The 22872-nt window shown below is 39.3% G+C and overlaps 1 protein-coding gene across 3 annotated transcripts in view; it reads right to left on the bottom strand.

The window, feature by feature from the left end:
- Positions 1-22539, bottom strand: part of KDM6A (lysine demethylase 6A) — a 291991-nt gene extending 269452 nt beyond the window's left edge. For all 3 annotated transcript variants that reach the window (XM_067545160.1, XM_067545157.1, XM_067545159.1), the window contains exons 1-2: positions 21978-22539; positions 21696-21759 (exon numbers count right to left, since the gene is read on the bottom strand). In XM_067545160.1, coding sequence (XP_067401261.1) covers positions 21696-21759; positions 21978-22141 — 228 coding nt within the window. In that variant the 5' untranslated portion in view covers positions 22142-22539. The remainder of the gene's footprint in view (positions 1-21695; positions 21760-21977) is intronic.
- Between the last annotated feature and the right edge of the window lie 333 nt (positions 22540-22872).

The following is a 22872-nucleotide window of genomic DNA, read 5'->3' as shown; positions in this document are numbered from 1 at the left end:
TCCAGATACGCACCTCATTACCATGATCCATTCCTTTGTCACATTTCAACACTGGATTATTGTAATGTGTTTTAAATGAGGCTACGTTTTAGATTAATCTAGAAATGTAAACAGATGCAGAATGCAGCAGCTTGTCTTTCAAGATGTGTTTCTCCTCAACAGCATGTCACTGGTGCTCTATGATCCACACTGGCTACTTACCGGTTCTGGATTGAATTTAAGACACCAGTTTTGATCTATAAATCATAGATTGGTTGGTGACCTTGTCACTTGAGAAGCCAACTCTCTTCTAGAACCATACTGCCAAAATTGCAATAAAAGTATTCAGGCTGGCTCTCTCTTGATTCAAGGGGCTGGGGGCTGGCAGTAGAGCATCCTTTGTGACCCCTCCACTCTGAAAAGGGCTTTTTCAGATTGGGGAAAGCCTAATTCTACTGACCTTCAGAGTCTACTGCCAGGCAAATCTATTCATGTGGGCTGCAGCAGAAGGCCTCAATGAAATCAGATGCATGGGGGAGATGAGAGTTTAAATGTTCAATAGGTGATTCAATTTTTGATTTTGTAATTTATGCTGGCGCACCTAGCACCTTGGATAGATGTGTCTTTTTTGTATAAAACTTAAAAAAATTAAAGACAAGTTCTACAAATAAAATAGAAGCAACAATGTTCATTTAACGTTCCTTTGAAAATGAAGTCATGAGAAAAAAAATCGAGTCAGAATAGAGAACATGGACTGTTTGAAAGTAGCTTTACTTAACTCCCTGGGTCCCAGGTTGCATTATGAGTAGGCAACTGTGAGCCATAATTACAAACTGAGGAATATCAGAATGCAACCAGACTGTCACAATGAGGGCAAGGTGCAGACAGTGCTGAGATTTAAACCCTAGTAGCTCCTTCACCGACCTTCTGAAAAATCCTTCTACAGAGAATTACTGGCTAAACTGCATGGAGAAAGCGGTATAATGTTTATTAGCCAGAAGCCTATGCAGGCTAATGTCCAAATGGCTCAACAAAACCAAGGGCTTCTCCACACAATTAGTTGGTGGCAAGCTGGGGTGGTGAATCTACCTTGCACTATCTTGCTGCAGACCAACTGTCTGTGTGTACCATGCAGTTCATTAATGTATTTGGAACTAGTACTCTTTGAAACAGGACTAGATCAAAGTGCACAAACAAACCGTTAATGCATTTCAGCAGAGTCAACAAAGTCTGTGGCAGGTTAGTTCATTCACACCTCCCACTTGTCACAAACTAGTTGTTCATGTAGACAAGTCCCAACAAGTGAAAGTTTACCAAGATGGAAGCTGAAGGCACTGGAGAGGAGAAAAGGAATCTTGATCAATCAGGTTCATTGTATTTTGAGGTTTCATGAATGCAGAGAAATTGGAGTTGTATCATTATAATCTAACATCATCTCTAAATCACCCACAATTAATCTTAATTTAGCAGGTAAGAATGATGTCTCTAATTTAACACATTCTGAGTTTTAAAACTCAATCTGTGATTTTTCAGTTTGGTTACCCTTGATAGTCTAGGAACATGTTAATACAGTTCCCTTGAGAAATCACTGTAATTTTATGCAAAATCATAATAAAAATACTAACAAGTCCCTGCCCTCCAGAACACAAAAAGTAACTAAATATACAATGGTTCAGTTTGGCTCAGCTATAGTCATAGAAAGATCAAGTTCCTCAGGACCTTCAACTACCAAAATTATTGTTTCTACATCAAGATTTATTTTCTAAAACACTTTTTAAATATGTATACAGCTTTTAAAAGAAAATACACTGCTATACAGAAAATAAAGTATCATTCAAATTTCTAATTAGCCTGTTGAGATCATTCCTTCTGTATACATTCTTGAGATGTCTCCACCTTAGCAATTCTTGGAACAATGTTTTTAAAATAAATTTGTAATATGACGAGTAATGTCTTATTTAATTCAACTACAGCTACATTTCCCTTAACCTATTAACAGTATATGGGAGAAAGAATAAATTTAGATGATGACTCCCACCTTACTATCTTACCCAATCCACACTGTAAAAATCAAAATCCAAGAGTGATGGCAGGACTCACTAATCACCTCATTTTAGGAGCTATTTAAAAACAGTTTTGCTCCACCAAAACAAGTCCCCAAAGGATAACATCTTTAGAAAGTCAAATCACCTCAAAATATCCCAAATGGTGACATATTATGCAACCCCCACAAAACAATTCACTAAATCCCTCTCACACACATCCTAGTAATGTTAAGGGCTGTAATTTGTTTTTATAATTACTTTAACCATAAAACCATAGATATTGCTACAAAATGAAGGAGTCATGGTCTTCACTATCAAACTAAAAAAATATCAAACAACTAGTCACAACAAACAAAATAGCTCTTTCTACCTGGTCATGAAACAAAAACAATCAGACATGCACATGGCTTATAAAGTGCTCATCCCCATTCTCTCTAACATCCACTGGGTTGACACTAGTCACAGGAACCCCGTTGCCCCGTCAGAAGCCACACCAGCCTGGCTGACAACATTTCACTAGAATGCAAGGAAAATATTTAACTACAATAACGTAAGCTTTGCAAAAAGGTAGAGGCATCTTTGCTACTAACAGGTGTTGAAAATGTTATTGCAAGAACTGAACAATTGCAAGTCTACAATCTACCAACATTCTGCAGTATTTGTATACTTCATCTACTTTAACCTGCTCCAACACTTTCTCCCCTCCATTTATCCAAAATATAAAGGGGAACTGTCAATTTAAATATGGTCCCAAATCTTTGTAAAAATAAGTTTATAAAACACAAGACCAATAAAAATGTTCTCACAAATATCCTACTGAAAGTTGCTTTAAACATTCCCCTGCCGTTTTTAAAAACCTGACAGTGAAAACAATCTACAAATAAAAACAAAGCAAACCTAATTGAACAGAGTGCAAGATGAGAAGTGCAAAACAAGAGCAAAATGATAAGCAAATGGATTTGTAAAACTCATTTTTAATAATCGAAACTTATTAGTAACAGATAAAGTCTGTTTGTGACACGTGTCCCTTTAAATATAGAAAGCAGCTATAAAAGACTATTGAAGAAAGCTGGCAACTTCAAGCTGTCAATTTTTAAAAGATCTAAAACAAGTTTCAGGTACTACCCTACCCTTCCAACTTCCCACACAAATATTTGTCATTTTACAATCACATTCCTTATTTTCTAAATACAGTTTTCATGACCCTGTTCTATGTAAAAGATTTACTAAGAGGAATAAATAGATTACAGTGCAATTTACTATATACAAAGTGAGCTGCATAAAGTAAAATATATTTGTCTCATTCTCCCTCTTATACTAATGTTTAGTGTTACTTTTGCTATTTTCAGGGGTAATTTCTAAATTGGTGTCACTATCTCACAAAAATCAGGAAATCTGAAGGTTAAACTTAATAAAACAATGTTAAGCTGGCTACAACGTACATTTGTACATTAAGCATATTAAACATCAATAACTCTAGTAATTAATATTGGTTTGTAAGGCTTTATTGTTTTTTATTTTCTGACTTGGGAAATAAAGTACTCTACCTTAATGTTGCATTTATCTTACTTTTTACATTTAGTTTCCCTTGAAGAAAAATAAGTCTCACGTAGGAAATGTTTACCAGACTACTCCTAAACTAAGGACTAAATCTACAGACATTTATTATAATCGTCACTGGGCCAGAAACTGACCAAAAAATATGGGCACGGGACTGAGGAAAGCTACTCTCCAGCCAGAATCAGCTACTGATATTCCTACCAACAGGTTTTCTCTAGATCCTGCCTTCAGGAGTGGGGGACCTCAACTTTCATCAGCCTAAGGATTTCTGATAAATGTGGAAGTCTCCCCCTCAGCCAATTCTGGTTCTGTACACCGCTGCTTTACAGCATGGTGCTATACAAGCTACACTACTTTTGGATCATCCTGCATTAATATCCTCAATAGTTCCTTTTGCTGCAGTGCACTTTTTCCAAACAGCAAGAGACCGCAATTTACATCATTCTTCTCCAAGTTTTCTACTCACCACTGCCAAATGCATTTTTCAAACCTTGGAACACAAACTCAAATTTAAAACCACCAACCCTTTTCTAATCAATGACAGAATGTACCTTGCTGCCCAGCTATACAAACATTTCTATCTCCTGTTATGGTCATGTATCCGACCATACCAAAATCCATATATTTAAACATGCTTGAACAGACAATGAAATGTATACTCTTGCCTACATTTGCCATCTGCAAACATTTACATGTATCTAATTAGAGGCCTTGCTTTAGGAAGTGGGAGGTCAGGAGGGTTTCTGCAAGTAGGAAGCTGGTATGACAAATTTGTGTTCTTTTACTCTGGGATAGGAAAGGTTGGCAGCAGAAAAGTGTCACATTATGTTACATGTTATGATAAAGCCTAGGTTTCCCACTAGGATTTAGTACACGCTAAAATGGTTATGTTAAAGTATACACTGTCTTGTCTACACTAGACTTTAAGAATGTTATAATATCTTTAAATCCTAACCTAGACAAGGAAAGTTGTATTTTAATGCCAATTACTGGTTGAAGCGAAACCTGGAGGGAGCCTAGGGTTCATCTTGACCAGCTATCACAAATTAAAATACAATTTGCCATGTCTACAATAGGATATTTAAATGTTAAAAACATGTTAGCTAAGACTTTTCTTAAAAAACACCTGATATCCTGGACTAAACATAGTAGTCTAGAACAGTTAAGAAACATGTAAACGGAGAAGTAAGGTCAAAGCATTTTGACAGATACACAGGTAGGAAGGACAAGCTTTTACATCAAGTTTACAATAATTAGGTCAAAATTCAAATCAATTTGGGAATTCAGTTTGGGATGAAACCAATTGAGTGACATTTTAAAAAGTAGTCAAAGGCCCAAGAAACCTAGCCACATATTTCTTGTGCCATGCCATCCATTTCCTAAGATTTTGTGCTTTTCAGGATAAAAACACATTGCGTATGTGATTAAAGAAATGAAGTAAACAAACAGCTATGCAGATTGTATTTTAACATTCAAAAAAAGGAGTCATCTTAAGGCTGAGATCAATAATGAAGAGTCAGCCTACGAAGGCAGTGAACATAATAAAGACTGAAAAGCCCTTTTCAGTCAAGCCACAAAATTAAGCATCCAAAATTGGTGCATCAAAAAAATGCAGAGATTGTTGCAGCAACAGTTAGTGCCACTAAAATGGAGGATTTGCATTTCTGTTGCACAAATTACTTCAGAAGCTTGTATTCTGGCCATAACAATTTGTTCTAGATTTAAAACTTAAGTTTAAAATAGCTCCTCACCTATTTTTTTTTTTAAAACATAAAATTTTTAAAATATTTAAGCCTACTGAATGTTAAAAAGAGCAAAAATAAATTAACGTTATGGCCTTGTATGTCACAATCTTTTTAAATTTCTTCACTCCACTGCTCATAAAAAACACATTAATGTGACAAGATACCTGAAGAGCAATGTGAAACTTCACACCACCAACCAAATACAAAGTAGCTTTGACTACTGGAAAATTGAGTAGCTCACCAATGCAAGTCAACATATGAAATTACTTCCTCCTAAAGATATTGAACAGAAGTTTTCATTTGGCATTTCGAAATTTAGAAGCCATCTGCCAAAAATACTGGCATGAGAAAACAAAAGTAGAAACAGTATTTACAAAGAGGCCTCTGGCCCTCATTTCATTTTCTGAGATACAAGTAAAAGGTTTCTTTAAGATGTCAAATTTTAAGACTGTGTAAAAACTCAGAATTCCTCTTTAAAAATTAAAATTTTGTAGCTGCCAGTTATATCTTTGTATTCTCTAACAAAGCAACAACAAATCTTGCAAGAGGAATCCAGTGAAGATAATGAGGAACAGAAAAGCATAAGCCAGGCTTGATATTGGGGGTTGAGGTGGGGGATGTGAACAACTTACAAGAAATAGGGAGGGAGAGACAGAGGACTAGCAAACTATACTATAGGAATTGATGGAGAATAGTCAACCCAGGTCTAATCTGGCAACAGCAAATGCTTAAAATCTAGAATAGCTAATGTGAGTCCCTAAACATGGAATACTATCAACTGAGGGGTCTTTGTGACTCTAGGGGATGATCAAATTATACTCTGAAGTACAAAGACTGATATCCCTTATAATTTTATTTTAGCTAATGCAACCACAGCTACTGTTATTTTTAAATGAATGTCTAATCCTTTCTAAAACTAAGCTATCAGCCTCAATTATCCTACAGCTGCGAATTCCATATTAGGTGTTCACTGCTATGCATTTATTTTGTTCCAAATTCCCACTTTATCCTTATAAAGGGGTAAGTAGGAATACCCAATTAGCTTTCTGCTACATTGTTAATTTAGTTTATATACTTCTAACCTCCTCTTACTTTTCTTTGCAAAGCACATATAAACCCTAATTGTACCAATGTCACACTTGTCGTAAAAATGGATGTTCCTATGTAAATAATGTAGACTGGACCAAATTTTGGAAGGTAGAGAGTCAGATAACATTTTTAATTTAATTTCCTGTAGGAAGTAAATGTTTATATTACAAAAAAAATTCCAGACTGCTCCATAATATGTACTGGAGCATGCTTCTATGTAGACTAGCTCCCAGACTAGAATAAATCTGTCAGAGCTGGAGCAGGCTTTACAGACCCTTACCTCCAGCCTAATAAATAGTCGCCAATCAATCCCATTCCCCTCTCTCCCCCAGCCCAACCTGCCTCATAATGGGGCAGTTAGTAACAAACATTGTGATCTCCAATACATTTTCCCAAGGAAAAACTTATTAATTCAGGACAAAGGTAATTAACAGGATGAAAGGAGAAACCAACTCTGCAGAGCACACCCGGAAGTTGGTTATCTGTGTTCCCATCTTATTGTATTACCCATTTAATCCTCTCACTGATAAATCCCTTCTGACTCTGACAGACAACCTTGTCACACTATCCTGAAGTCCTGAAAATTTCTTAACTGCAGTTGGTACTGATGTACTATTAAGGATACTTGCTCTCATTGTCCCAGTTTGCATAACAGTCAAATGTTTTCACTTAAAGTTCCTACCTAATTGCTGGGTTTTCCCAAATTTATTCTGTTGCCTTCCTTCTTCCACCCCAAATAAAGTTCTGTTTTAACCTGTGGACTCAGTGTTTGCAAGTAGAGAAGTATTGCCCATAATGGGCATGCAGGATGGTATATATAGTTTCCAAGGTTTTTGAGTCGGGACTCCTGTTAAGGCTTTACAGAGAACCCCACGAAAATTGAACCTGGACTTTTTACTGTTGACAATACCTGCCAGAAGGATTATAGATTGGTAAAATTTTTAAAAACATGCTTGACACTTATTTCATATCACTGTAGGGGAATGTTTGTTTTATAACAATTTTCTTTAGAATTTAAAAGAATGAAGAAACATTTTTTCTGGACTAATGTTTTATAAAAGTTGTTTTGGCTCAAAATTTAAGTTTTGTAAAAGGTTAAGTTGTAACACTTTAAAAATTAGGGTACAGATCAAGCATGAATATGAAAATGCAGACAACCATTCTGAAGTGCATGTATGTGGATGTAAATGAAAAACACTAAATATTTACGGAAGAGTGCAAGAGAGTTTAAGTTTTTTGGAAAAACCATTCTAAGGAACACTGCAGTAATCTAAAAGATGCCTGTATTTTTGAAAGACAAAATGTTATTTCCACATTTAGTTGCCTTCATTAGGTCCTTGTGATACATTTACTTGCCATATTACCTGCAAGGCATATTAATAATTCTCACTTGTGAAGAGAGGAGAATAAAAAGGTTAGCAATATTACTGTTTGAAACCAATTTTTCCTACATTTGAAAGTGGACTTTTGAGGTTTTTTGCTCCTTTTCCCTTCACTGTATTTGAGCCTATGACCCACAGCTCACATGTGATGATTGCTGCACGAAAGACAGCCACAGTTAGGTGTACAAACTAAAGACCCTGCAACCCTAGCTCTGCTCAAGTGAAAGAATATCAGCTTGAGAATGGATCAATGAATTTGGTGGTGAGGTTACAATGTTAGCTTTGCACAAATCTAGAGGTATAAGAAGCTACAAACCTCTTCACCTAATTGCTGCTACTAAGTGCTTCCAAAAGAAAGAGTGAATTATATAAACTACCACTTCAGATCCAACTTCATTTAGCAACTGTCATCATGGCACCTGGAGTGTAACCTCATACCCTGCCACCTCCCACCATCATGCAGCAATGGGACTGCTTCCTCTTCTCAGAGTCAATTATACTCCAGATCAGTCCATTATAACAATTGTTGAGTTGCAGAGAAGTTTGAGAGCTACTTCTTCCCCCATGCTCAGGAAAACTTGTAAGAGACACAGTGTAAGGTGAAGGATCCAATGGAAAACAACAGTTAACTCCCAAAATTCCAAGACATGGGGAGAAACAGAAATTGCTTGGTTTTAGTATGGTGTTGAGGTATTTCAATTATTAGTCTACTTTATCATCATTACATTGGAGCTAAAAAAGCCACCTCAACATTTTAAAAACCTCAAATTTAAAAAAGTAATGAGTAGAAGAGGTAACCTAAATAATGAAGCCTGACCTAGTCTTGTAGTATCCATTTCTGTCTATAAACTGAATGTTAATTCACATTGTGCTTAAAAAAATTATGTATTTAGTGAACAAAGGATAAAATTGCATAAATAACTGCTACATCATTTTAAGACTGTTATTTACTCTTATAATAGATGGATAAATTGATCACATCATCCAGCTGATGCAATTTACATTGCCAGATTATACCAGGCAGTATGTTTTCCAGTGCTTTTTCCAGTATAGTTTGAAAACAGAAAAAAAAACTTATTAGCTTGTAGATAAAATCTGAGCAGGTATAGCAGCAATGTTTTAGAAAAGCATTTAAGAACCGAATGTTTGTAATGCTCAAGCTCTAAAAAGCAGGAAATTAAAATTTAAGGCTCCATTTTTAAATAAAAAACTGAGTACTCTGAATTATTGTAAACTACGGATATGATCAAACAACTTGAACTCTGGCCTTTTACTCTGCCATACTTCTATACTGTGTTGTACATTTTAGATATGAGAAGATACTGTAATTTACAAGTTGAATTTTTTAGACTGTCATATACATACATTTTAGAAAAATTTTAAATGCATCAGTGGGTTAAACACGATGCTTTATCAACAGAGATTATTTTTCCCCCAAGTAAAGTTCATGTCACAATCCTGATCTAGGAATTTTAGATACAGTACCTCTAACAATTGTATAATTGGTGACAGAGAGTCTCTTTATGAATGGTAGCAAATGACAGCACTCAATATACTACTTCACTTAAAAGACAATTTTCAGGATGTACTTTTCGGTGTAGAGTGGCTGGTCATAACCACAGCTATATTCTGTGTAATCAATGCATAAGAAGAGTTCAATATTATTTTGTGGTCATTTGTGATGAGTAAGTGATTGACAGATGTAAGGATGTCTTGGTTGCTGGATTACAGTATGAGGCCAGATTTAAGGTTGTTTGGGTGACCTGAGCTGTGATTATCTATATTTCAGAAAGCATGATGGAGTTATTTTTTCTAAAAATTAAACTTTATAATTTGTATCACAGTAGCAACTCAAGGTTACAGCCATGATCAAGGCCCACGGTGCCACACACAGTTCATACACAGAGTAAGAGGCAGTCACTACACAGAAGAATTTACAATCCAACTACATAGGACGCATAAAGGTTTTTAATATAAAAAAAAAAAAAAAAAAAAAAAAAAGTGCCCCATTTTCCAGAGGGGGAATAGAAACAAAGATTTAGTAAATTGCCCAACACAACACAGGCCGTATGCGATGGTGCTGAAAATTTAATCCAGATTTGAGTCCCAGTCCACTGCTTTAACTGCAAGATCATTCCATCCAAGGGTGCCTCAATTTAATTTCCCTATTTTTTTTTTTTAAAAGGATTGCATATTTTTTTAAAAAATCATTGAGTTCTTCTAAAAAGAGAGGTGCAGTAGTAAGTCTCATCAACTTTATCTGTAAAGTAACTAATCTACAGAAACTTGTCAAATTGCAAGTTCGGATTTTCTTACAAAGTAAGTAGGAGAGCAGTGTTTGGCAAAGCGGGTGACAAGACATGAAAAACAGGGAGGAAAAACATGGGAAAGGGGCAACACATGATAGTATGCAGTAGAGGGTATAGGAGAGGCAAAGAGAAGTTATGGGTAATGAATATGGGATTGTTGCAGAGCAGAAAGGGGCCTGAAAAAAAGGAGAAAGGACTCACAGGAAGTAGGGGCCATAGGGAGGAAGTAACTCCATTGTGACAAGGTGTAAATGCACTCTGCACTTACAGAGTTACTAAGATTACTACTACATGGTTGATCTGGACAGAGTCATGGAAAGAAATGGAAAGCTAGTGCAAAAGAGGCTGTGATAGGGCAGTGGTTTTCAACCTATGTTCTGTGGACCTCTGGGAGCCTGCAGAGTATGTCTAAGATTTCCAAAGGGGTCCGCACCTCAATTTGAGGGGTGGTCCACAAATCAAAAAAGGTTGAAAACCACTGTGAATGGGGAAAGGTGTGTCCTCTCCCCTCCCAGTTGGTTGAAACGGGAAAGGCCTCAAGTGGGTATTACCCAGTAGTCTGAGTTGATGTGTTCTAGTTTTGAGTAGTTTTTAGGAAAAAGCAACCCCTGAGGAAACGGATGTGAAATGATCTATAGTGGGGATTTGTTTCTTCCCCCAGCTGGTGAGTCTCCACATTGGCTTACTCATGTCCTACATTAGCTGTGGTTTCATAGTGCTGGAAAATTCCTACCTTTCAGTTATGAGGATTCCCCAACAGAAGTAAATCCCAGTGCATTGGGGGCAAGGTTTCTCTGGCCTTGCTATTAGAAAGATGGGCATAGAGTGAATTCAGCTCAGTCTATCACTGGCTGGACTGGACTTTCCCTGGAAGATCCTGTTTGTCTGCACTAGAAGCAAGAAATGCAAAGTGTAAAAAGGGACAGTGTCAACGTAAACTACAAAAACTGGCAAGGGGATTTGGACAGATTTTGTACCTGAAAGTTATTGTTAAATGGCCCTTTTAAGGTTGAACATGTAACCTTACATGTGCCTGCCACCTTGTACTTATGGATTCTCAGTCTAATTATGTAATCCCATATCATTGCAGCTGTTCTACTGTGCATATGTCAGAGCTTCCTAAAGTTCCTCACAATTCCTACTACCCAAGCAAAATAAGTATTCATATTTTTCTATTAACCTCCTCTGCCAAATCATCTCTGTAACTAAGGTAGGGACTAGGCTTCCATTATGAGCCCAGTTTTGGTACACTTCTCTCCCTTTCCCCACAGACTAATTTAATCAGACCCACAGTTTTCCGAGTGAAAATTGTGTACTCCAACCCAAGGTGCATTTTGGGGGTTTTCTTTAAGCCACTTGAGGAGGTCAGTTTATACATGAATTTCCATACTTTCCAGTGTGTTTGACATTTGTATATATACACAAAATTTCTTGGATTTCAGACTTTTTTAAACAACTCTTAACAAGCAAAGAATAAGTAACTTATTCCTGCTCTGATTTCTCTAAACCTGTTTTGAATTCATGGGAGGATAGTAACCTTCACTCTGACTACCAAGTTTCAGCAACAGTTTCATGTGCAGGAATTTTTCAGAAACATGCAAGTGTAAATTTATATGCACTTTCTCTTTTATTCATTCTTGATAACTCCAAGACTTGAACTTCAATTATAAAAATAAGCAATTAAAAAAAGAGGTCAGGCTTTCTCTGTGCATCAAAGGAGCACAAAAGGTCACAAACCTAATTTTTTCCTCTCCTTTGCAAATCACCTTTAAAATGTGAGTAGCTTTTCTTTATCAATCATATATTCCCTTTTCTTTGGGAAATTCAACATTCAAACATTAAGGTGTCAGAAATAAAAAGGCTTGAAAAATTTCCAACACTCAGAAGCCTGAGGATAGCCTATCATACAAATGAAAAACAAGTAGATGACTCCTTTCATACAAAAGCCCAAAACCATGAAATGTTAAGAAGTTACATACTGTTTACTCTGTATTATATTTAATATATTCATTTAATTGAGGCACTTTCTATTTAACAAACCTTCAACAAACATAACTAACTTTTGCCCTGTTATAATTTCTTCTCTCCTTGGTGTCACTCCACCTTTTCTATTCTATTACAGATCATGTGGCATCTGCCAGCATTGGTGTGTGTGGTATTCCCAGTTTTCCTTCTCTTCCCCACTTCTCTGTTGTGATCTATTTTCTACCTATTAATCTATTCCCTATATTTTCTGGCGCTCCTTCCTTCTCCCCTACAAAAATCCCAACTGCACACTTAAAATCTACTCGTTTCTTTCTTCTCTCACTCATTCACCTCATATCATAATCACCTACAACCCCTATACTGACCTTCCCACACCCTCCAAGTTTAACAACAGAACCTGACCCTTGGTTTTCCCTTCCATCCTAGAGAAAAAGCAGAGCAGCACGTAGGCTGCTCTGCTCCAACTTGGTTCTTAAAGTAGCAGCAGCATTTAGGCTGCTTTATTTTGCCTCCATCTTTTCCTCTGAAGAGCCATTGCCTCTCAGTTGCTCTGGTCTCAGGCTTGCTCTCTTGCCTCAGGGGTAGGAGAAAGTGGCATCAGCCATGCTATATTCAGAATGTATAGAGTAGAGGTCAAAACGAATGATTTCCCGGAGAGACACTGAGGCGTCTGTACTGAAAGAGTCATTCTGACACCTTCTGCTGTTGCAGTGCACTTTTTAAAAACTTGCTCAGGTTCTGCATCTGTCCCATGTCTCACAGGGCAGCCTAAATACCCCAGATCCCTCCTCTCTCCTTAGAAAAGGGCAGTGGCACCTGGGCCACAGGGTCTGTTATCCCCTTCCTCATCTAATAAGACACTCCTCTTCAAAGAGCAGCATCACCTGGGCTGCTTGTGTTCCCAGACATATCCCCTTCCTTCAGAAGGAAGTAAGCCAGAAATTCTGTTCATTAGTCCCAATTTACTAATCTGATCCAAATTCTTGGGCAAGTGAATTTTTCAAGTGTTGGAAGACTATAAACCATAGAGTTTTAGTAGCCATCTGGACTTACATTTTCAGTTTAGCAGTAAGAGATGCAGGTTTGCACGACTAGTGTCTAGTGTTTCTATAGTGGATGTCATTATGCATCTTTTGACCAATTTTAAACAATATTGTAAAAATGTAAGGAGCACCTCAATTCCCAAAATGCTATCTGAAGTTCCACGAAAAACGTACTCACTGTTTAATTTTATCTAGAATGGAATATTAAAATTATATTGGATAGCAAATCAGTCCTGCAAACAAAGTTCTTGGAGAAGGTATTTGGGCTTATATTTAGCGCCACTTCAACAAAAGTCCTTTAACAACAGACCATAAATGCTGATACACATCATTCTAGACACATTAGTTCATAAAAAACCAAGTCATTTCTCTTACAACTATATGCACTAGCTCTTAATTCCACATATCAAATCACAACATATCCCCTATGATCATCTCATTACAGATGCAAGAACTATAAAGGCAGATATTTAGTCAAAACAGTTCTGTTATCCACTAATACGAGAATGAGAACAGTGAATGTTAAACAATATTCTTGCACTGAATAGTGCATAACACCCAAAGAATGCTTAGAAGCTTTTCCTGTTCATTAATTTAGTAGCCTGTTTATTGTGGGGACTCTCTCATATCACTCCCTCTAAAGAGAGAAAACAGTATCCAATATAAAAAAACATCAGTTCACTATGGAGACATACTTAATCTGCACTGGTTAATTTTAAAGGCAGAAAACTTAGTCTCACATAGAAGTAACAAATAGGGCCTTAAACAAATACTCAATATATTTATATCTTCAAGCAGAATGAGTCTTCAAAATTTTCTAGGTTAAGGCCTCTATATTGCAGCTCTATTCAAAAACTAATTTTAAATTACATTGTATTGTTCCTTGTTTATTATGTCTAGTTCTACATCAAGTTTGTTCTTTTAAAAAAAAAAAAAAAGGGAGGAGATTTTTAGTTATATAGTTGCTCCCCCGCTCCAAATTTCTCCCCCCACCCCAAATAGGGTACAGAATCTCTCTCTCACCATAACAGTAAAGATTTGGCAGGCCAATTTATGCACTCTGGTGACACTGATACAACCCCACCACCCTTCTGTAAGGCTGCACACGTAATCAAAGACAGTATTTCAATTATTCTAAAAGATTCAAATGAGTATTGTGCTAATTAGGAGGACACTATTAATCTACATTTATAAAACTCTGTCCTTCGGATCATTTGACTAGCTGGCTGGCTGAAAAACACCAGCAGCACTGTAAGGTTCACTGAGCAAGTATCGTTTAAATATTAGACATCAGAAATTAGACACGATATTCCAATTTTTTCTACTAGAAATACCCAATTCCAGAATCTAAACAAAAGAAAGGGTAATATTTATTGTAGTTTAGGGAGGAAACAATCAAAATCTGAAGGGTGGGAGGGATAGGAACCATAAAGGTACAATATATGGGGATAAACAGTTTGAGTATGTATCCATGTGATATTGGAAGGGCTGGGTCATTGACATTTTGAGAAGAGAAAAAGGTATCACCTGGTTCAACAATTATACACCTTTGACAGCCTCATTTGCCCTCTATGCACTAATTCAGGACTTAGTATAACACCCCAAGTCTGTTAAAAATAAAATGACTGTTTGAAAACTGTTCACAATCCACCAAATAAATGTTTCCTTTTCCCTTCAGCCCCCACAATTGCAGAATTTCCCAACAAAGTTACACCTGCTTGATGACAAGGACCAGCAATAATCAGCAATGGACCAGTGACAAGTTTAAAGCTGGATACCTAGTGACTCTTTAGGGCTGGAAAGGAGCATTTAAGCTTTGCAGTGGTGCAAGATTCCTAACTTCCAAATGGGATACTGACTACCAATGGGTTACCACACATGCTTATAGAACTGGAAGGTCACAAGTTATCAGACCTTAAAATCATATCATGATAGAAAAAGCTATGTTTTTGTGTCTTCCTCAATCTTTGCACAGTTGAGCTAACTAAATCAAATGGCTTTACAAGTAGAGGAATACAAAGGATAACCTCAACAAGTCTTTAAACAAATCTAAATTATTTTCTATTTAACAAGTGCCATAAACTTAATGTATGATAGAACTTTTAAACCATGCTATCAGCACTCATTCCAGAAGAATGTACAAATACCTACTCGTGACCTTGCTGCTGAAGAGTAATGTGCATAACAGAATCACATCAATGACAAGATCGTACAAAGACTCAGAAGAGTCTCGGATGACCAACATTTACCCACAAATGGCAAAGAAGAGTTACACAAATCATCCACGACGAGTGTGGACAGAAACTCTGCACCATTTAGCTATTTATTTTTTATATATGGCACTTAAAGAACTTCAGAAATATTTTTGAGATTTTACCGGGACCGTTTTGTATTTCTCCTCCTTTAAAGCCAGACTCCATTAGTATCATGCATACAGCCATACACAGCTCACAGGAAGGATATGGTTAAGATACTGGGCTGGAATTTAATATATCTGGATTTTATTCCCAACTTTGCCACACACTTCCTGTGTGATCTTGGGAAAGTCACTATTACTGGGCTTCAATTCCCCATCTGTTAAATGAGGATAATATTTCCTTTTCTTCCCCTCCCACTATCCTTGCCTGGCATATCTATTTTCATTGTAAAATTTTCATAGATTCTAAGGCCAAAAGAGACCAATATGATCATCTAGTCTGACCTCCTGCATAACAGGCTGTAGAACTTCCTCAAAATAATTCTTATTTTAACCAGAGCACCTTTTAGAAAAATATTTCAGGTAAGAACTATCTTCTTATGTACATGTACACCAATTCATGTAAGGCCCCTTTCCCCACCCCCCCAAAATCAGTTGCAGCCTCTAGACACTACTGTAACAGCAATACTCATACCATATGACAGTTGGGAAGCTACAAAAATGAGCAAGAGTATCTTACTTATAATATTCCATACTAATATCCATAATACCTATCTCGATATATGACAAGAAAGCTGGCTGAAATGCAAACACTAGTTATGCTACATCAATCCTGAAACATAACTGCAGTTCTTGAAAGTCATCTTGTTTGAGTGGATTCATAGGTCCTCCACATATAACTTTCCAATAACCTGCAACACAAATGAGGTCAGTAAACATTTATAACTTAACTGGTTTCCCAGTGACCAGGGAACTTCAGCAATGTTAATACATTTGCACTTCAAGCTTTATAAATGCTAAAAGCATAACCTAGTACTTAAGTTTAATATATAAATTTTAAGAAATGAAACTGATATTCCTTCAGGGGAACATGCCCCAAACCCTAAATAGTTTCAAAAGTACTACAACTTTTTGAACATGTACACAAACCTTGAGAGCAAACATTCAAAAAAAAAAAAAAAATACCCCAGTAAGTAAATATTTTGTACCAGATGAAGTGTCAGACCTACTAACATGACAGAGGAATACTGCACCCTTTAAGTACAAGAAGAATATAGAAACACTTATTTTAAAAGATGTTTTAAAATATAATACTGTACAACCAGGAACAAAAGAATGTATTCAACCATTTCTTCCACTGGGGCTTTTTTAAAAATCATCTATGCCTTTAGGCTCAAGCAAACACAGAATACAGAAAGACAACCAACTAATCTGTAGTCCACAAACTAGCCTGTATCTAAGAAATTTTATTTGTAGGATTTTACTTCAAACTCCTCCACTTCAAGACACTTGAAAAGAAAACTAGCAACTCAGGTTTCCAGCAATGGTACTGCTTGCAAAATTGTAATTTAATCCATCTTCATCCACATTCATATATAAGCATGTTAGACAATTGATTTTAATAAACATAAGACATTTGGAATTTATTAACATGATCTATGAAGCAAGAGCTCAGCAATAATTTACAGAACCTGATTACACTACCCACTCTTTAGAACACTTTTACAAGAGTCTCATGGTACCAGTGCCCAGGTTTCCCCTGCTCCTAGCACTGGCATAATATTAGACAGACAGTGTAATTATTTTAAAGCAAAGTTTCTCTTCTGTTCTGGTGAAAAATTAATCCATAAGGTTTTAGAAGAGGCACAGAAAACAAGTCATTCCACTACACTTGGATTTTCCTACTAAAATGATTTCCTTCTTAACTACTTTTCAAGCACTCCACTATAATTAAAAATAGGGATACTGAATTATGTATTAGCAGAAATTGACAGCCCCCATTAGCAGGACACAGTCAACTTAATTCACACTGGCATTAAAATATTTGTAAATACACTGCTATAAACAACATCTGAAGTAAGAATAATGGAAAGATCACAATATTCTTTCCATACGCTTATTGTGTACATTGATAGCACTGCACATAGCTACTTAACCATTTTTCCCTATTTGTGTGAGACGTTTGCACAACAGGGGAGATGCAAACTCTTTCATAGTAGAAATTGTATAAAACTTGTGAGGGAAGGAAACTGAAGCACAGATGTAGTATATGAAACTACCTGTATTTTATTTTTTAAATCAATTAGACTTCAAGTTGACTGTTTTTAAATAACATTTGATTTTGAACAGTATATTCCACACTCTGATTAGACTCAATGAATAGGGAAGTTAGTAACAGTTACGTTGAACCCATTACATAAGCTGCAGTATTCTAATACAAAAGACGAACAATTATATCTTATTAAATGAAGGTTTGTCACAAGGAATAAATGTCAACTTTGACTAAATACAAGAGCATTAAAAAGGGCTCCTCTTGCAATCTAGTTTCAATAGTGTATGTAACTGCTTCCCTCTCCCCTCCAAGCATTTTTTAAGCCTTCTCTGCCTGAAAAAAAGCAGGAAAAAGAGTAGGAAAATATTCAGATGGACTCAACCTAATGGAGACATTAAGATACCAAAGACTGCCTTTAGAACCTTCATGTATGACCTTCCAGTGAACAGCTGAGAGACATTTCCTACAAAACAGTGGTTACAGTGCACCCACAAATAGGATCTCCGCATTTAAATGAGGCTGTAAGAGCCTCCCATCCTATCCCCAGGCTTCCCCCTCACTCCCCCCCCCCCCCCCAGCCATACTAACTGCGTAGAGATTGAAAGCACACCTTCCAAAGCAATATTTTCAGGATTCATTTTTGCAAAACAACTGGAAGTTTTAAAAAGAACAAATCTTCTGTTTTGTATCACCACACAATAGTGCCAATAATACATGGACGTTTCAATTTTGTCCAGCCTATAATGCAATACATTGTTCAGTGACTTAACATCCATCTATTCCAGACTAGACTTTCAATACACCACAGACCACCAGGTGTGCAGGTCCAATGTTATAATCTACACACCTCTCTGATTTGTTAAGCATGAAAGCAGCACCCAATGAAATTCATTCTACAACCACACATCTTGCAGAGTATTACCACTTTATGAGAGAGTTGCTCTAGGGTCAGACTATAAACCTAATTCTCAGCAAGTGCTCAGACAGAGAGAAAGGAGTAAACTCATCCTAGGTGGAGCACAGGACTATCCTCACCTTCCCCTTTGAGAATTTTTTTTTAGTTTCAGAGAGGTTATTGGGAATAGACAAGATCATGATCCTGCCCTCTTTGCACTCTAGCCAGTAGAGCTTGCCAGACATACAAAGGGTAATCACATTGCAACTACCCATCTACACTGCACTTAAGACACCCGCAGCCAGCCCATGCCAGCTGACTTGGGCTAAGAGGACAGTTAATTGAACTGTAGAGTTTGAGCAGTGTTCTAGTACCCTCCCACCTTGCAGGGTCCTAAAACCCAGACTTCAGCACAAGCCTGAACATCTACACCACAATTAAACAGTCCCTTAAGCCCACACCCAAGCCAGCTGGTTTTTAAATGCAGTGTAGACATACCCTAAAATTCCTCCTGCAACAACGTGATTCCATGTTTCTCCTAATGTGTGACTACGAGTAAACAGCACACACATTTTGGCTAGTGAATTCTGAACCACGCAGATAGGATTTCATAACTGCAGAGAGTCTAGAAGTTTTGTCAGCTATTGTTCTTTCATGCACATATTTAACAATTACTTAATTATTCTAACTCCAAGAACAGTACATCAGAATTCCAGGTTACAACAACAAGACAATAAGTTACCTAACAGCCATTTTTTTTGTATTGCTAGAAGTGACATATTAAATGTCAATGACCGGTCTTTCATCCAGTCTAAATCTTTCCCAGTGCAGTGCTAGATCCAACAGAATACATGTGAGCTTCATATGCAAGAAGTGACAAAAGCATAAGTAGCATGTATCTTAAACCATACTAACTTTGAATCATGCTAGTGACAGCAATTTAAACAAAAACAATCTTGAAGTAACACCACGCTAAATCTGTAAACAAAATGAAATTGTTTCTTGCAAGAATTTCTAGCCAAATACTTTGTATTGAATAGGAACATTCTGATTCTTTCACTCTCCAAATAATTCTCTTGATTAGTCATTTCTGAAAAATAAATTTTATTCAAAAATCATTTCACGAAGTAACCTGCATTTTATGTATTTCCAATATGCAGAACCAGAAAATATTACAAGGAAAATTGAGTTCAGTTTGAATATTTGCCCATCTGTATTAAATGTACAGACTATGTGTGTTTATGTAATAAAAATAGATAACATCTAATGAATTGGTAGAAGACTGCTTCAAAAAGTCACAAAATATACCACTTTATGTTGTCATATCAAACATATTGCCATAAAAAATACTAAACATTAAATTCACCTATTTGAATTAAAAATACAAGTACATAGGATGGCAGGAGTCAAAGCTTAGCTATTAGAACTGAATTTGCTTTCCTACTTGACTGCAACAAAACACAAACTACAAGATAATGTACTGAATTTGCAAGGGAGCTGTAAGGAATAGCATAAACCTATTACATCCCAATTTTTTTTAAAGTGTCCTCAAACTCCACCTCAAAGTCAGTTTCTATTGATTCTCAGTAATAGTTTAAGTATCTACATATTAGAAGTTTTATTATTTTAATTAAGTGATTTGATAGGTCGTGCTCCCATCTTGTAGATTCATTGGAAAGTTGGTAAATAACTTTAGAACTCATAAGCAACAAGCAAAACCTTATTTTGTAAAAATGTAAGTCCAAAGAAAAAAAAGATTTTTGAAAAAACTTCTAATATTAAGTTTTGTAATTATACCAGAAAGAAACGGCTAAACCTGTATTAAGGCCTGAGCTACTGAATTCAACACACTCAGACAAGAATCAAAATCAGACAGGAATAATGGAAAGGAAATATTAATGTAAAAACATTCACATCCAGCATGGACACAATAGAAAGAGAAAAGTGTCAAATACACAGCTACTAGTTCCAAAGTAGAAACCAGAGGAATATCAAATAGCCCAATATCTATTATTGCATCTGGCGTATACATTAACAGGTTCGAATTATTCTGTACACAAATATTTCCCTCCTGTTTTCAGTCTTAAGATGCAAACTGACAGATACTCAGGCTGCTCAGCCTTTGTCACTAGCTTGTGGATGGGGAGCTAAATGTGCTACAGGTTGATAAGGATTACGCCAGCTCTGCAAACGCCGTATTCTACGTTAGGAAAGCAACGAGAAGAATCTTGCAATGGCGCAAGAGAGTTTGCATTAACCACAGTGGGGGGCTACACACTTCAGCCGATGTGTATATTCATTCCTACTATTTATTTCCCTGTTTACCTCCCCCCGCCCTCCTTCTCTTTCTCCTCCCTGTCCGGCCATCTTGGGCCGACAGGAGCAGCCATTACTTAACTAAATGACAGGGCCAACAACTTTTCACAGAAACAAACGTGTGTGTGTAAAACCCAGGCAGGCTCCAGACTGTGCCACTGCCATTCTCCGGGAGGCAGCGCGGGAGCGGGGACAGAAAGGGAGCCACTCCGCTAGAAGTTACACATTTGAGGCAGCTGGACCCCAAGAGCTCAGCAAACAAGTCACTTAGCGACTGACTCCGAAGCACTACACAACTGAACTCCCGCACCACAGCGATCCCAAACCAAGGGGCCGCGTTTCCGCCGCTCCAGCCAGCGGCGGGGAGCGCGCAGCCTGAGCCCCACACAAACGGGATCAAATCCCTGGGGAGGGTCGGGGGAAATCCAACGTCAGCAGCGCCTCACACCCACCTCCCGGGCCGCCCCGCGCTCCCCGCCGTTTGCTCCGGAGCCGGAGACTCCGGCCGGACGCGCAAGCACTTTCCGCCCCAGATCTGGACCAACCCCAGCAAGTGGCCGAGAGAGACGCCCCAGGCCGCGCTCCGTCCCCCCTCCCCGCCCTATGCTGGGCTCCGGGCCGGGGGTACGCTGGGGGAAGGGGGAGGGCCGCTCCGGGCTCTATGGGCGCCGGGGGAGGCTCCCAACCAACACCCACGGAGGAGCCCCAGCAGAGGCGAAGGGGCCAGCCCGTGGGCCGGGGGCAGCGCAGCGCCCCGGTGCGTCTCTCCCGCCCCAGGCTGTGGCTGTGCCACCCCATGCACACGCACACACACGCCGTGCAGGCTCGGGGGGGAGGGAGGTGGCGAGGCTCCCTCCTCCCCCCCCCATCCCCTTACCTTTAACAGCAAGGCCTTCGTTCTGGCGCCATCTTCATGAAACCTCAGAAACCCGAAGACTCGGCTGCGGAGGGGGAGCGGGAGGGGGAGAGAAGCACAAGGCGCAGCGTTAGTCGGGGGAGAGTCGCCCGCACGGGCTCGCTGGCAGAGCGGGGCCGGCCGGGAGCCCGCACAAGCCCCGCACGGCGACTGGCGCCCTCGCCCTGCCCGAGCGGGGCGCCGCGGCAGGGAGGGGAGAAGAGAGGAGAGCGGCGGGGCACGGAGGCGGGGGGGCGCGGGTACCTGTCGAGGCCGGAGAGGGCTGCTCTCTCCTCGGCTGTCAGGCTGGCGAAGTCCTCCTCGCTCTGGCCGCTCGCTTTCCCCGCCGCCATTTTCTTTTCCTCATCACCGAAAGGAGCAGCAGAGGCGGCAGCGGCGGCGGCGAGCGACACTCCGCACGATTTCATGGAAACGCAGCGTAATTAGCTCGCGATCACACAACCGCCCCCCCCCGGCGTGCCCCCAACGCCCCCCCCCCCAGTGCCGGGCGGGGCGGGGCGCCCGACACACACCACAACTTTTATTACAACAACAACAGCCGGCAGGGAGGGGAGGGGGGAAAGGGAGGGAGGGAGGCGGGGGGAAGCCCCGCGGCTCGGAGGAGGAGGAGGGGGGAGGGGGAAGAGCGCCCCAGCGCTGGAGGCCGGGGGAGGAGGAAGAGGAGGAGGCTGCGGCGGCGGCGGCGGAGGCAGCAGCTGCAGGCGGCGATGGCGGCGGCACCGTGTTTACATCGCTGCTGCGCTGCTGGGCCCGGCGGCGCGGGGTGAGTGGAGTCGGAGTGACCCAGGGCCCCCCGCCCGCCCGCGCAGGGTGTATTTGTTGCCTGTACAAACTTCCCCAGCAGCTGCACAAAGTTGTTGTAATTGTGTCACACAGCGAACCCCACGCCGCCACGGTGACCCCCCTTCCCCCTCCCCGCCCGGGCCTCTCCAGCCAATCGCCGCCTGCCCAGCCCTACACGTGACCTTTGTTGACTTACGTCAGTCATAGCGCTCTTCCACCGCCGCGCTCCCGTTTGGTTGGCGCTCTTTGCCCGCCCCGTAACTGCCCTCATTGCATTGGTCAAGGGGACGTACAGGAGGCGGGATTTCGTGGGGAGTCGCTGGCTATTGGTACAATGACTTGTCCGTCACAGAGC

Source organism: Emydura macquarii, unplaced genomic scaffold (assembly GCF_026122565.2).
Source record: "Emydura macquarii macquarii isolate MOO-44397 ecotype Brisbane River unplaced genomic scaffold, CSIRO-AGI_Emac_v2 contig_1043, whole genome shotgun sequence".
Lineage (NCBI taxonomy): Eukaryota > Metazoa > Chordata > Testudines > Chelidae > Emydura > Emydura macquarii.
Note: the sequence above shows the minus strand (reverse complement) of the source record. Positions and strands in the feature narration are given on the sequence as shown.